Source organism: Crocuta crocuta, unplaced genomic scaffold, assembly GCF_008692635.1.
Source record: "Crocuta crocuta isolate KB4526 unplaced genomic scaffold, BGI_CrCroc_1.0 scaffold118, whole genome shotgun sequence".
Taxonomy (NCBI): Eukaryota; Metazoa; Chordata; class Mammalia; order Carnivora; family Hyaenidae; genus Crocuta; species Crocuta crocuta.
This window is the reverse complement of record NW_027551558.1, coordinates 9301592-9313785: the sequence shown is the minus strand read 5'-3', so window position 1 is coordinate 9313785 and position 12194 is coordinate 9301592. Positions and strand designations below refer to the sequence as shown.

At 48.3% G+C, this 12194-nt stretch overlaps 2 protein-coding genes across 6 annotated transcripts in view; one reads left to right on the top strand and one right to left on the bottom strand.

The window, feature by feature from the left end:
• Nucleotides 1–5362, top strand: part of FER1L5 (fer-1 like family member 5) — a 54957-nt gene extending 49595 nt beyond the window's left edge. The window contains exons 43-53 of the mRNA XM_077749212.1: nucleotides 96–266; nucleotides 477–625; nucleotides 834–973; nucleotides 2151–2239; nucleotides 2480–2569; nucleotides 2775–2916; nucleotides 3110–3209; nucleotides 3285–3478; nucleotides 3658–3767; nucleotides 4083–4227; nucleotides 4624–5362. Of these exons, the coding sequence (XP_077605338.1) occupies nucleotides 96–266; nucleotides 477–625; nucleotides 834–973; nucleotides 2151–2239; nucleotides 2480–2569; nucleotides 2775–2916; nucleotides 3110–3209; nucleotides 3285–3478; nucleotides 3658–3767; nucleotides 4083–4227; nucleotides 4624–4851 (1558 nt within the window). The 3' untranslated portion in view covers nucleotides 4852–5362. The remainder of the gene's footprint in view (nucleotides 1–95; nucleotides 267–476; nucleotides 626–833; nucleotides 974–2150; nucleotides 2240–2479; nucleotides 2570–2774; nucleotides 2917–3109; nucleotides 3210–3284; nucleotides 3479–3657; nucleotides 3768–4082; nucleotides 4228–4623) is intronic.
• Nucleotides 1–12194, bottom strand: part of LMAN2L (lectin, mannose binding 2 like) — an 81171-nt gene that overhangs the window by 46369 nt on the left and 22608 nt on the right. For 3 of the 5 annotated variants that reach the window (XM_077749208.1, XM_077749209.1, XM_077749211.1), the window contains 4 exons: nucleotides 11735–11896; nucleotides 11531–11645; nucleotides 7867–7986; nucleotides 6299–7540 (listed from right to left, as the gene is read on the bottom strand). In XM_077749208.1, the coding sequence (XP_077605334.1) occupies nucleotides 7398–7540; nucleotides 7867–7986; nucleotides 11531–11645; nucleotides 11735–11896 (540 nt within the window). In that variant the 3' untranslated portion in view covers nucleotides 6299–7397. Of the gene's footprint in view, nucleotides 1–6298; nucleotides 7541–7866; nucleotides 7987–11530; nucleotides 11646–11734; nucleotides 11897–12194 lie in introns of those variants that run through there. The other 2 variants (XR_013331349.1, XM_077749210.1) reach the window with 1 other exon arrangement.

Sequence of the window (12194 nt, the reverse complement as noted above, 5' to 3'; positions counted from 1 at the left end):
ATTCACCATGACCAAACAAGGGCCCAAGAGCTGGACAGGGAGGCCTGTGGATAACAAGGTGCACAGTCTGTAATCTCCAACACCCTCACCCCTAGGATGTTTGAACTGAACTGTATCATACCCCTGGAGAAAGACCTGGAGATCGAGCTATATGACTTTGACCTGTTTTCACCTGATGATAAGATTGGAACCACAGTCATTGACCTTGAAAACCGACTCCTGTCTGGCTTTGGAGCCCGTTGTGGGCTCTCCAAATCCTACTGCCAGTGAGTACACCTCAGGCTGGGCAAGAGAATAGGGGAGGGGTGGAAGAGGGAGCCCCCAGCTCCCTTTAGAGAGGCTTGCATCTCGGGCTGGGGAACCAGGGCCTAAACCTGGCTCCATCCGTGCCCCACCTCTGCTCATCCTGCAGTTCAAAGCAGAATGTTCTCCAGGCCCCACACCTCCCCACTTGCTCCTCTCCCTTAACCTCACAGGTCAGGGCCCTTTAGGTGGCGGGATCAAATGCACCCAAGCTTCCTCTTGGAACGCCATGCCAAACAGAAGGGGCTGCCTCCACCTCTGTTCAGTCCTGAGGAGGACTCTGTTTTTTACAATGGGAAAAAATTCAGACTGCAAAGCTTTGGTGAGCACAGCATGCTGCTGGAAGGCACAGATACAGGCCTCTAAAACCAGAGGGCACCTGCCCTATTTTGCCCTTTCCTCTTGTAGAGGACAACCATGGCCACTGTCCAGGCGGGGGATAGAGAAGTGGGGGGGGGAGGGCACCTGCCTGGGAGACAGGAAGGCTAACAACCTTGTGATCCCTGTCCCTTCTGCCTCCTTCCATTTAGAGCCCAAGCCCCCTACTGTTCGTTATTTGGGACCTAAGAAAGAACGCCTTGCACTATACCTCCTGCACACCCAAGGGCTGGTCCCTGAGCATGTGGAGACCCGCACACTATACAGCGACAGCCAGCCAGGCATCGACCAGGTATGAGACTGGAGGGCTGGATCGGAAGACCAGGGAGCCCATCCATCCAGGACATAGCCCATGACGAGAGAGGAAGGGGAAGCCAAGCATTCACAGATGCATGTGCACAGAAGACAAGCGTGTTCTGCACATGTTAGAAGTGAGAAGTTCCAATGACGTCCCTCAGAATGAAGAAATTCAGAGCAGGAAGAGTTCGTCTACAAGAAACCTAGCCCATACATCCGTTGGTGGAAGCGCTAAGCCGCACCCTTACCAGACAACGCCAACACTGCCTTAGTCTCTCCTGAGGGAAGGTGGGAAGGTAGCGCCTGGGGTCAGATGTGCAGACATTACAACCCTGGTTTGCCTGTTAATTGCAGGCTGTGTTTTCTCCATGGCAAGGAACCCCAAACAGAAGGAATAAAAATCCCCACGGGCACCCTAATTATCATCTACCCTCCAGCCACCAGGCCAGCTCATCTCATTCTCCAAATTTCTCAAGCTGATACCACATTCCAGACATAAAGTTCTCTGCTGAGCACTTTTTATAAACCATTCTCATTAAACTTGTTTTCTTAAATGGGGTCAACTTCAAAAGAGTAAAATGAGGTCAGTTTGAAAGAATATATTTATCTACCTTCCAGTGTTGGTAGTTCTATTCTTGTAGTTTTTTCTCTTCCTTTTTCTCACCATTTTCACGCCTCCCTCCTTAAGACATCCCTCTGTGCTTGGTGGAGAGCTTCATTTCCTTACGATATGCTTACACAACATAAAGCGACCTGGACACTTGGACTGACCGTGTAGTTTGCTCTTATTGGGGCCACTAAGCTGCTTAACAAATGAAGCCCCAACCCCACTGTGGTGCCGTGTCCAGAGAGGCTGTCTAGCATAGCCTGCTCAACGGCATTAACCCTGCAGCCCCCAGTCACGAGTGATAACACGCTGCAGCCACCAGCCTTGAAGCCATCATACTTTACCAGCCTTACTCTGCACTGTTCTTCCAGCCAAAATGAGAAAAAAGGGAAGCTGGTGGGGAGATGCCAGACTTCCTGTCTGAAGTCCATTCCACCTCCTTACCCCACCCTCTGTAGGGACCTAGCCTCCACAGAGCCCAGACCCTGGGACAGAGCCCCCAGGCCACAGCATGCTCAGAACGGAGGCTAGCAAGCCCCAGCCAGCTAATCCATCTCCACTCTAGGGAAAGGTGCAAATGTGGGTGGACATCTTTCCCAAGAAGCTTGGGCCTCCTGGCCCCCCAGTCAACATCAAGCCCAGAAAGCCTAAAAGGTAAGTGACCCACCTCATCCCCATCACTGCACTTCCCAGGGCATGTAACATGGGTGTGCTCACATGCTGGGGAACAGCACATTCTTTCCTTCTCTTGGGAATCCTGGGAGCCTCCTCCCTTGCATGCTCCCAAAGGTAGCATGCCTTGCATGGGCAAGAGCCTCCCAGCCTCTCTTCCAGCAGCAAGGCTGCAGTTGGGGAGCTATTCCTCAGCAAAGCCTCAGAGTACAGTGGCTGCAGGTATGAGCTGCGCTGCATCATCTGGAAAACTGCCCAAGTGGACCTGGGGAAAAGTTTATCTGGCGAGATAAGCGACATCTATATCAAAGGGTGAGAAAGAGGGCAGGCCTCCAGCAGCGTTCCCTCAGAGTTCCCCAGCTGTTTCATCCCTATGTCCCCCTCCCCTGCCAATTCGTGGGCCACATCTCTCTACTCCCACCTGTGCCTGGTGTCTGCTGAGCAGCCCTTCCCACGAGGCTCCAGCTTGGGGAGGGGCAAAACATGTAAACTCTGGGTGAAATGACTCTGGCCCCAGGTGGTTATTCGGGCTAGAGAAGGACATGCAGAAGACAGATATCCACTACTACTCCCTCACTGGGGAAGGCGCCTTCAACTGGCGGTTCATCTTCACCATGGACTACCTAGCAACCGAGCATATGTGTGTCCAAAGCCAGAAGGTAACAGAACTCGGGTTGGGGGGGTGTGCTCCCCCTTCGCCTCCCTCAGAGAACTGCAAGCTGAACCTTGGAAAGTGGCTTCAGGCAGAAACTTCTTTGACAGTCCATCCCTGCTGGGTGGTGGGCTACTAAGGGGGCCAAGGGCAATCTCAAAGGAGACAGGCCAGGAATATGCTCTTCTGTCATCCTCTAGGACTACATATGGAGCCTGGATCCCACAGTGATGAAGTTTCCAGCCCGGCTCATCATCCAGATCTGGGACAATGACATCTTCACCCCTGATGACTTCCTAGGTGAGATCCGGCATAGGGCCCGTGACCACAGGACAGAGAGCTCCTTCTTGCTGATGGCATTTCTTTGGGCTTCAGGGGTCTTGGAGCTGGATTTGTCTGACATGCCCCTACCAGCCCGGCATGCCAACATGTGCTCCATCAAGATGATGGATACAGATTCCAAGTGGCCCTACATGCTCCAGCATAAGCACATCTCCCTCTTTAAGAAGAAGACTGTAACGGGCTGGTGGCCTTGCCAGGTCCTCGATGATGGCAAATGGCGCTTGTCGGTAGGAGCTGGGGAAGATGTCTATGGCATAGGACCACTATGCCACATAACTGGGCTCTAACAGACTTCTGGGGACCTTTGCTAAATCCCTTTTCCTTCCTGGACCCTAGAAAGGGGTCTTAAACTATTCTTGCACCTGCTGTAATGAACTCAGCCTCCCACAACCTATGGTGTTTCTAGGGTAAAGTGAAGATGACACTGGAGATTCTGTCAGAGAAGGAAGCCCTAATCAAGCCAGCAGGGCGAGGCCAGTCAGAACCCAACCAATACCCTACACTTCATCCTCCCGTGTAAGGGTCCTGCGGGACAAAGGCACAAAAATCTTTCTTCCTCATTCACAAAGCTGAGCTGCTGGGCCTGGCAATTTGAATAGGGTGGTGAACAGTGGGCCTACAAGTGGAGAGAGGTAATTACTTCTTAGCACCCCAGCTCAGTGGTCAGCTACAATCAGGAGAGAACAGCCCTGGTGAAGGGGAAATGGGGGGCTGGGGACACACAAGTAAGCAGAAGTTGTTTTAAAAAAGAAAGCTCTTTGGTCCAGATTACTTGACCTGAAGGTTCCCTCTGCCCTCCATCCTCTGACATCTCCTCTGCTTATTGGACAGACGCCCCAACACCTCGTTCTTGTATCGGATACCTCTTATAAACTTGTGCAAAGTTTTCTGGAAACGCTACCGCTTTAAAATCATAGCTGCTGCAATCATGTTTATTATAGCACTTCTGCTGTTCAACTTTATCTATTCAGCCCCGGTGAGTGACAACCCTGGGGACAGGGACAAAGGCACTAGTTGCTCTTGGGATGACTCTAAAGAGACAGCCTCNCTCCATCCTCTGACATCTCCTCTGCTTATTGGACAGACGCCCCAACACCTCGTTCTTGTATCGGATACCTCTTATAAACTTGTGCAAAGTTTTCTGGAAACGCTACCGCTTTAAAATCATAGCTGCTGCAATCATGTTTATTATAGCACTTCTGCTGTTCAACTTTATCTATTCAGCCCCGGTGAGTGACAACCCTGGGGACAGGGACAAAGGCACTTGTTGCTCTTGGGATGACTCTAAAGAGACAGCCTCAGGNAAAAAAAAAAAAAAAGAGAGACAGCCTCAGGTCACTACCTCAAGCTAACTATTGTCTTTTCTCTCTAGCACTACTTGGCCATGAACTGGATCAAACCTGGACTTCGGCTGAGTGCTCCCCTTAAAATAGATAACAATTTCATCAATCTACCAAAAACCCACACTGCCAACCCTTCTGTCCTCACCAGCCAGCATATGAACCTAAATCCTACAACAGAACACGAGCCGAAATTCCTCCAGGGACCTTTGAATCACCTGCAAGACATCTTTCCAGAACTTCCAGCCCCGCAAGACTAATTGACCCACGTCTGCCTGGCTTTTTTCCTGCCCATCGCCAGCCCTACCCTTGGGCTTCCTACCAGCTCCTCATTTCTGTCTTCTAGGACATACCCAAGGGGCTAAGGATATTCTGGCCATTCTGTTCAGAAACCCCTTCGGACAAGGACAGAGTTGTCATTTTTCCACTGAAGTAAACAAGTTTTGTCACAGAGAGTCACCTTGTAACTTGGGGGATGGAAGACAACATGAAAAGCAAGACTCACAAGGACAGGGAACAATGTCAACTTCATACACCACCTCTAGCCTTCAGAGTCAATTCCTCTCCAAGAGGCTCTGAAGTCAGAGGGAAACCAAGGGAAAGGGGCGCCGTGAGGAGAGAAATGGCTCACGTGGGGTAAGCAGCTTGCCAAAATCACTGTTCTCACCCCTACGGTACATGCACAAGAGTCCTGCCACAGACCAGGCATCTTCTTCCTCTAGGGCACACCTGGCATTATGGGGCCCAGAACAGTATCTGGTCCCATTCACAATGGGAAATATTTGTTTCTGAATAAAATTCAAGAGCAAAAATCAAGAGCTAGGGCAGGACTTGCCATGCTAGGTTAGACAGTTTCCTTGCATCACACATTTCTCAAAGGCTGACCCCATGTTGGGTGGGGACTGCATTTCACGTCTTCCCCATCCTGTTTAAAAAGCCTCAAGGAGCCCATGAGCGGGAATCATACAAAACTCATGTAAGTTCGATCATCTCACATGCACACCCTCCCCCACGATGAGACTGCTCCCTCTTGTACCACTGCCTGGACCATCCATCTCAAGAACCCACCTAGGTGCTCCTACCAGAGGGGTCTAGCCAATCTCCCCCTGAGCTCAAAAAAGACAAAAGAGCCATTTGCTTTGTCAGTGCTAAGTGGTCCTAAGGCCAAGCTCCAGGTAAGTTTGTGCTCTGGCACCCCACCCTGGAGCTCCTCTGCTCTTATGGGGAAGGTCTTAGGAGGACCCCATTTTATTCCCATCTGTAGAAGAGCACCGTGGCCTGTGATGCTCACTTAGGCACATGGGAGGGACAGAAGAAAGTCGAATATGACAGAAACCTGTATGCAGCCAAGGTGACCTCCTTTCCTTCTGGGCTGAGTTGAGGGCTTTCCCAACCTAAAAGAAGGCAGGGCAAGGGTTGATGGGCTTGGGGCTCAGAAGGCCTAGACCTTCCCCCAAATCTACCCCTCAAAGGAAGGACTCTGTTTGGTTTCCATTAGCCATTTTAAGAATTTCCCTTAGGCTAAAGAAGTACATGGCTAGGAGGGCTCAGGGCTCCAGGCCCTCCAGGGAGACTGGCCTATTGGCCAACTTAATCACAGGGCAGACAGGTGAGCAGCAAGTGACCCCTTGTCAGATAAGGCAGTGGAACAAGGACTGACCCACAGAGGATGACACTCAGGATCTGTCACTTAATGACAATGAACTCTTCCAGGAAGAGATGACGAGGGTCTATTGCTCCCAGATTTGCAACAGGAGAACACCAACGGTTTCTTAGCCGTTAAGAAAAAGAAGCCAAGTTTTCTCTTTGGGTCATATCCAAGCCGAGGCTATAAAAAAGCTTCCTTACGTTTTGAACACTCAGTGGGATTCCAAAAAATCATGATAAACACAAAACATGCAGGCTCCAGAGTCCAGAAACATCTCCACATGGTTAGACCACATGGCAAGTGTTGCTTTTGGTGTCAAAACATGGAGCTGGTCAGTTTCACAGTTGCTTCTATTACATCCATGAAGTCTTCCAAGCTTCTCTTGACTTGCACACCAAGTGTGCCAAACGTGACCAAGGGCCTAAAGGAACCAACTGGGAAAGTCACAAACCAAAAGAGCCAAGATTCACGCTAAAGAACAATTGCTAGAGCAGTGAGCCAAAGCAAAAAGCCCTTTCCCCATGGCCACCTAATGAGGGTCAGTGAAACCTAAGTTTGTTCTGCAGCCCCAGGTTCCCAAAAGAGAGGCATCCAGATGGTCTCTTCTAGTTCAGGCTGAATTTGGAGAAAGCGATGAATGGAGGGAGAAGGCAACACAGGGAAGAAGTTTCCATCCAGATTGCTAATGAAAGTTCCTCAGGTGGACAGAGGCTTGGATGAAAAACAATGAATGGATACCTGGAAGGTCTGAGTAGTTATCAGTGTTGTAGTATTTGCAGATTTAAAAATGAAGTACAAGGGTCCTCTGAGTCCAACAATAAGGCAGCCTGAGCTATGAAATTCTTTTCTGTGATTTTGGTAGCATAACCGCATATGTTCTCTCCATCCCTCTTAGCTCCCAAGTGGAAGGACTGCAGGGAAAGGCACATCACAGCAGCACTGCCCTGGGGTAGGTGGGCTTCCTGAACCAGAGTCAGATGTCCCCATGGATGACCATGGCAATGCAGTATCCCTGCATTCAAAGTTCCAGTGACAGAACAGAGTCCCTGACCAGCTGTTGGAGACTAGAGAAGGCCTGCTAGGCTATATACTCAGGCCAGCGCCTGCTCCTCCCACGCCTCATAGTGACAGCCACAGGGGCAGCAGTAGCAGGACGGCTCAGTAGAAACGCTTTCGGCTCTGTTCCTGCCATTTGTTGTAGAGTATGATACCAATGACAATGGCAAATACGGAAAACACCAGCGAGAAGAAGACGATGAGGAAGAGGGCCAGGCCACTCAGGGGCGGCAATGGGGCGGTCACTGAGGAAGCAAGAGAGAAGCAAGTCACAATCAGGGAGCCCACCCAGCTGGGAAGGTATCGAGTCTCCGGTTTCTGACACCCATTTCTGGGAGCCAGAAATAACAGACTCTCCCTTTCAGGAGGCCTCAATATAAAAACTGAGCAGCCCTGCTCATCTGTAACACAAACAAGTAGAATAGCAGGAGCACCTGCTCCATGTTCTTTAGTGGAAGAACACAGAAAGGAGAAGGCCCCGCAAGCTGCAGGTGCAAGTCACCTCGGAGCTTCCAGGCACAGTGACCTCCCTCTAGCCACGAGACCACTTCCCAGGACCCCCTGTGCTCACCCTCAGGCAGCTTCATGTTGTCCACGGAGGGCAGGAACACATCTCGATGCAGCTTCTCCTCTTCTGGGGTTCTCTCCACTGTCAGCTCAAACAACTTCAAGGAAATGACGTCATGATTATCTAAAGGAGAAAAGCACAAGGAGGACCCAAACCAACCTCAAACAGAGGGATCTTGGGAGTATCTTGGTTCAAGCTTCTGAGCCACAGCAGTGACTTTGGGGGTTTTTTAGCAATTTATTTTTTAAGTCATCTCTGTATCCAATATGAGGCTTGAACTCACGACACTGAGATGAAGAGTCAGATGCTCTACTACTGAGCCAGCCAGACACCCCACTAGCAGTGACTGAGAAAAATGACTGTTTTCTCATCTAAAAACAAGGATAGGGAACAGAGAATTTTCTATATTACTCAGGATTTCAAGTTTTTATCAAAAAGCATACAATACCTATATAATTTTAAAACTTACACATAATGCAAGAATGAAAGCCCATATCATATGTAAAACCTTATAGTACAGGGAGGGAAGACACAGCACTACAACGTCCCTTCAGTGCAGATGACACACCAACAAGATAGGAAAGGGCCTTATGGCAGCTGATTAATAGGCCACAAGCAGGCTACTGGCATGGTACACACTTCCCTTCTGGACTATGCCTAATTCTCTGCAGCTCCTTAGAACTGTGACCCTGAATCTCACTATTACAAAAGAAAGAGGGGAAAATGGGGAGAGGGAGGGAGGCAAACCATGAGAGACTCTTGAATGCCAAGAACAAACTGAGGGCAGATGGGGTTGGGGGAGGGGAAGGGGGGTGATGGGCATGGAGGAAGGCACTTGTGGGGATGAGCACTGGGTGTTATATGGAAACCAACTTGACAATAAACTATTTAAAAAAAAAAGAAAAGAAAGAATCAAGCAATTGAGGGCTCATTTTTTTTCTCTCTTTTTAAAGTATCATTAATAATCCAGGGGCACCTGGATGGCTCAATTGTTTAAGCATCTGACTCTTGGTCTCAGCTCAAGTCATGATCTCATAGTTCCTGAGTTCAATCCCTGCATTGGGGATCTGTCAGTGTAGAGCCTTCTCGCTCTCGAAATAAACTTAAAAATTAAAGTATCATTAATAAATTCATAGATTCAAACATATTTGCTGTATTTCAATACACTTGAACTTGTACAATCTTATAGGTGCTACACATGACCCATCTTTCTCCAGTGGGAGCCTATTCAAGTTGGCTCTTGAGTCCTTTTGCATGAACCCAGAAATGTTTCTTTTTAAAAATTTTTTAAAATGTTTACTTTTGAGAGAGAGAGAGAGAGAGAGAGAGTGAGCAGAGGAAGGGCAGAGAGAGAGGGGGACACAGAATCCCGAGCAGGCTCCCGGCTTTGAGCTGTCAGTGCAGAGCCTGACACAGGGTTCGAACCCATGAACTGTGAGATCATGACCTGAGGTGAAGCCAGACACTTAACCAACTGAGCCACCCAGGCACCCCAGAAATGTTTGATTCTTTATCGCTTTCCTGGGAGGTTCCCAGCTTGTCCAATTCCTCCTCAGACCTGACATCAGCCATTTCTCCTAGAAGCTCTTGTTCTTTCCTTTTAGGAGAAACTGGTATTACAAGACCACAAATCTGAAAACTAGGGGTGCTCACGGCTACCAGGGTAGGTTATTGGAGACTGGATTTCTTGTCGTTTCCCCCTTTTTTTTTTTAACATATGTTTTATTTAACCCAATATATCCAAAACACTATCATTTCTACACGTAAATGATGGAAAAATTGTTGATGTTATGTTCATTTTCTAAGTCTCTGAAGTCTAGTGTGTAGTCTACATTTATATAGTACATGTCAGTTTGGAATCATCATATTTCAAGTGTCCAGTAGCCATCTGTAACTTGTTGCTACTGTACTGGACAGTGTTGATCTGGATCATTCTTCTAGTTGACTTTTGACATGTATATGGGACCCAAAGGAAACTCTGATCCCCGTAGTGCAACACAAGAAAAATACATTTGCATAGGGCACTCTCTGCCCTTTCTGCTTCCAGCTGAAGAACACCACTTGAGGTGGTAATTTGGGAACCTCTCAACAATTCATTCCCCAAACTCTTTCCCAACTGTGTCTTCTTAGCACACTTTGTCTTGACTTCTGGCAGAAGAGAGAAACCAAATCATGTTCCCACTTTTTTCTCCCTCACACCTATATGATACCCTTTGAACCAAGGAATTTAGAATTTTTATATATGGGGGGAAATCCATCAATATCTCACATACTAGGACTGTTCCAATTGCAACCTCTGTATGGCCCAGGCATGGCATACCAGGAAGCCTGGTGCACCATTTCTCTGTGATTGTCTCCACTCTGCCATCTTCTGTGGTTTTCATCTCCCAGCCAGTGGCAAGATGGTTGCCCCAGCTCCAGGTATTTTCACCCTTCCTTCCTTCCTGAAGAAGGAAGAGGGCCATTTCTATTATTAGGCTGGCATTTACAGCTTCTTAGACTCTTATCTTGAGCAGACTCCCAGAAAGGAAAAAACTAGATTTGTCTTTGATTAGAAAAATGTTTTTGCTGTCAGGAATGAGTTTAAGCCATGGAACAAGATAAAAAGATGGGCATTGCTCCTCACAATGTAAGGGCATCAAAAGCTGGGGGAACTGGAATGTGTCCCTTCTCAGCCATTTTCAACAATTTACTGCATATCAAGTAAGAAGATGTCAATAAGAGAGACCTTAAGCGAAAGACATAATTTGTATTTAGGGATATTCCACAGGCAAAGAACAGAGACTTGCTAATATAGGCATTATCATTAAAAATCTAGAGCAAAGAACTCCTTAGGATAAAAATTAATCTATTTCATACTAGCTTTATTCATAATTAATTATACTAGTCAAAAAACCTAAAAGTTCAGTGTCTTACCTCTTACCAAAAGACGTTATGATTAAGGCTCAAGCCAAGAGAGAGAATAAACATATAAGAGGAAGCTACGAATTAGGAACAAGTAGGAAGAAAATCCAGAGATAGAAAAGTAAAAGAACCAGGATTAATGCCATATAAATCTAGAACAGCAGGAGTTTCAGAGTAACTGGTCAAACCAGCTGAAGAGAGGACAAAGAGCGAGGACTGAGAACAGAGTACCATGCTATGGTGAGGATGAAGCAGCTTTGAGTAGAGTGGTGCTGATGGCTCGGCTGAGTTGGATAGGAGGTCTGAGTGCAGGGTGGTAGGGCAGTGGATGGCCTAGAAACAAGCACCTGTGCATATGACACATTCAGAAGTCTGAGCACAAAGGAGGATCTGGGGAGTGAGAAAAGAGAAGGCAGAGTTAAGAAACTCAAGGAAAAGCTTTGTTAAGAGAAGAGGCACCAGTGATATCAAAGTATGGAAATCAAAACACAGGCAGAAGAGGTGGCTTGATGAAGAAGCAAACACTACTTTGCATTAGCACCAACCTTCTCCTAGAGCCAACTGTGCGAGGATGGCATAGACCTGGGAGCGGTGGGGGGGGAGGGTGGTTAAGGATACAAAAATGTCAGAAGACAGGCACTTTCCAGGTACTTGCTTCCCACAGCTCTGCTTGTCTGGCTTTCCCCTCTGAGAAGCCTCACCAAGGCCTGGCTATCAAGACATGACCTCACTCAGGACAAATAAAGAGTGCATGTGGCAATACCCGAGAGATCCCCAGTGATGGAGGAGGTGCCAAAGTAGTAGCCCCGGGGCAGACGGACCCCTGGCACCTCAATGCAGTCCCTCCACTCATGCTTGCCATCGATGTCCATCATTATCTAGAATAAAAAGAAGAGATAAATCAGGGCCATGAATGGAGGTGCGAGGCAGCCCATACCACCAACTGGTCCAGAAAACAAGGACTCACCGTCAGATGCCTCTTGACATAGCGAATCACAAGGAAGGTGTCATAATGCAGATTGCGGACAATGGCCGTACAGCCCCCCAGCTCTGTAGGCCGCCCATCCCGCTCATGATCGTAGCTGAGGGAGCCATTGTTCACCATGGCTGAGATGTAAGGGAATACCCGCTGGGAAAGCAGGGAAGGAAAAGCGGAGGACAGTAAGGAAGTGCTCTTAGGAATGCCTGTACGAACAGCAACAGGAATTGTGCACATACAAGCTGAGCCCCTTCCAGCAGACCAGACAACCACTCTGCCTCATCATTAGCAGCTCCCGAAAACCCACTCTCAGATGGTCACTCAAAGGACATAGCCCAGAAAGCAACTGAACTCTGTACTTGCCTTCAGGAATCCTCCTTGCTACAAACCTGGGGTGGGCCTGAAACGGCCCCTCTGGAGTCTGACTTGAATCCTTCCAGAGATCCCT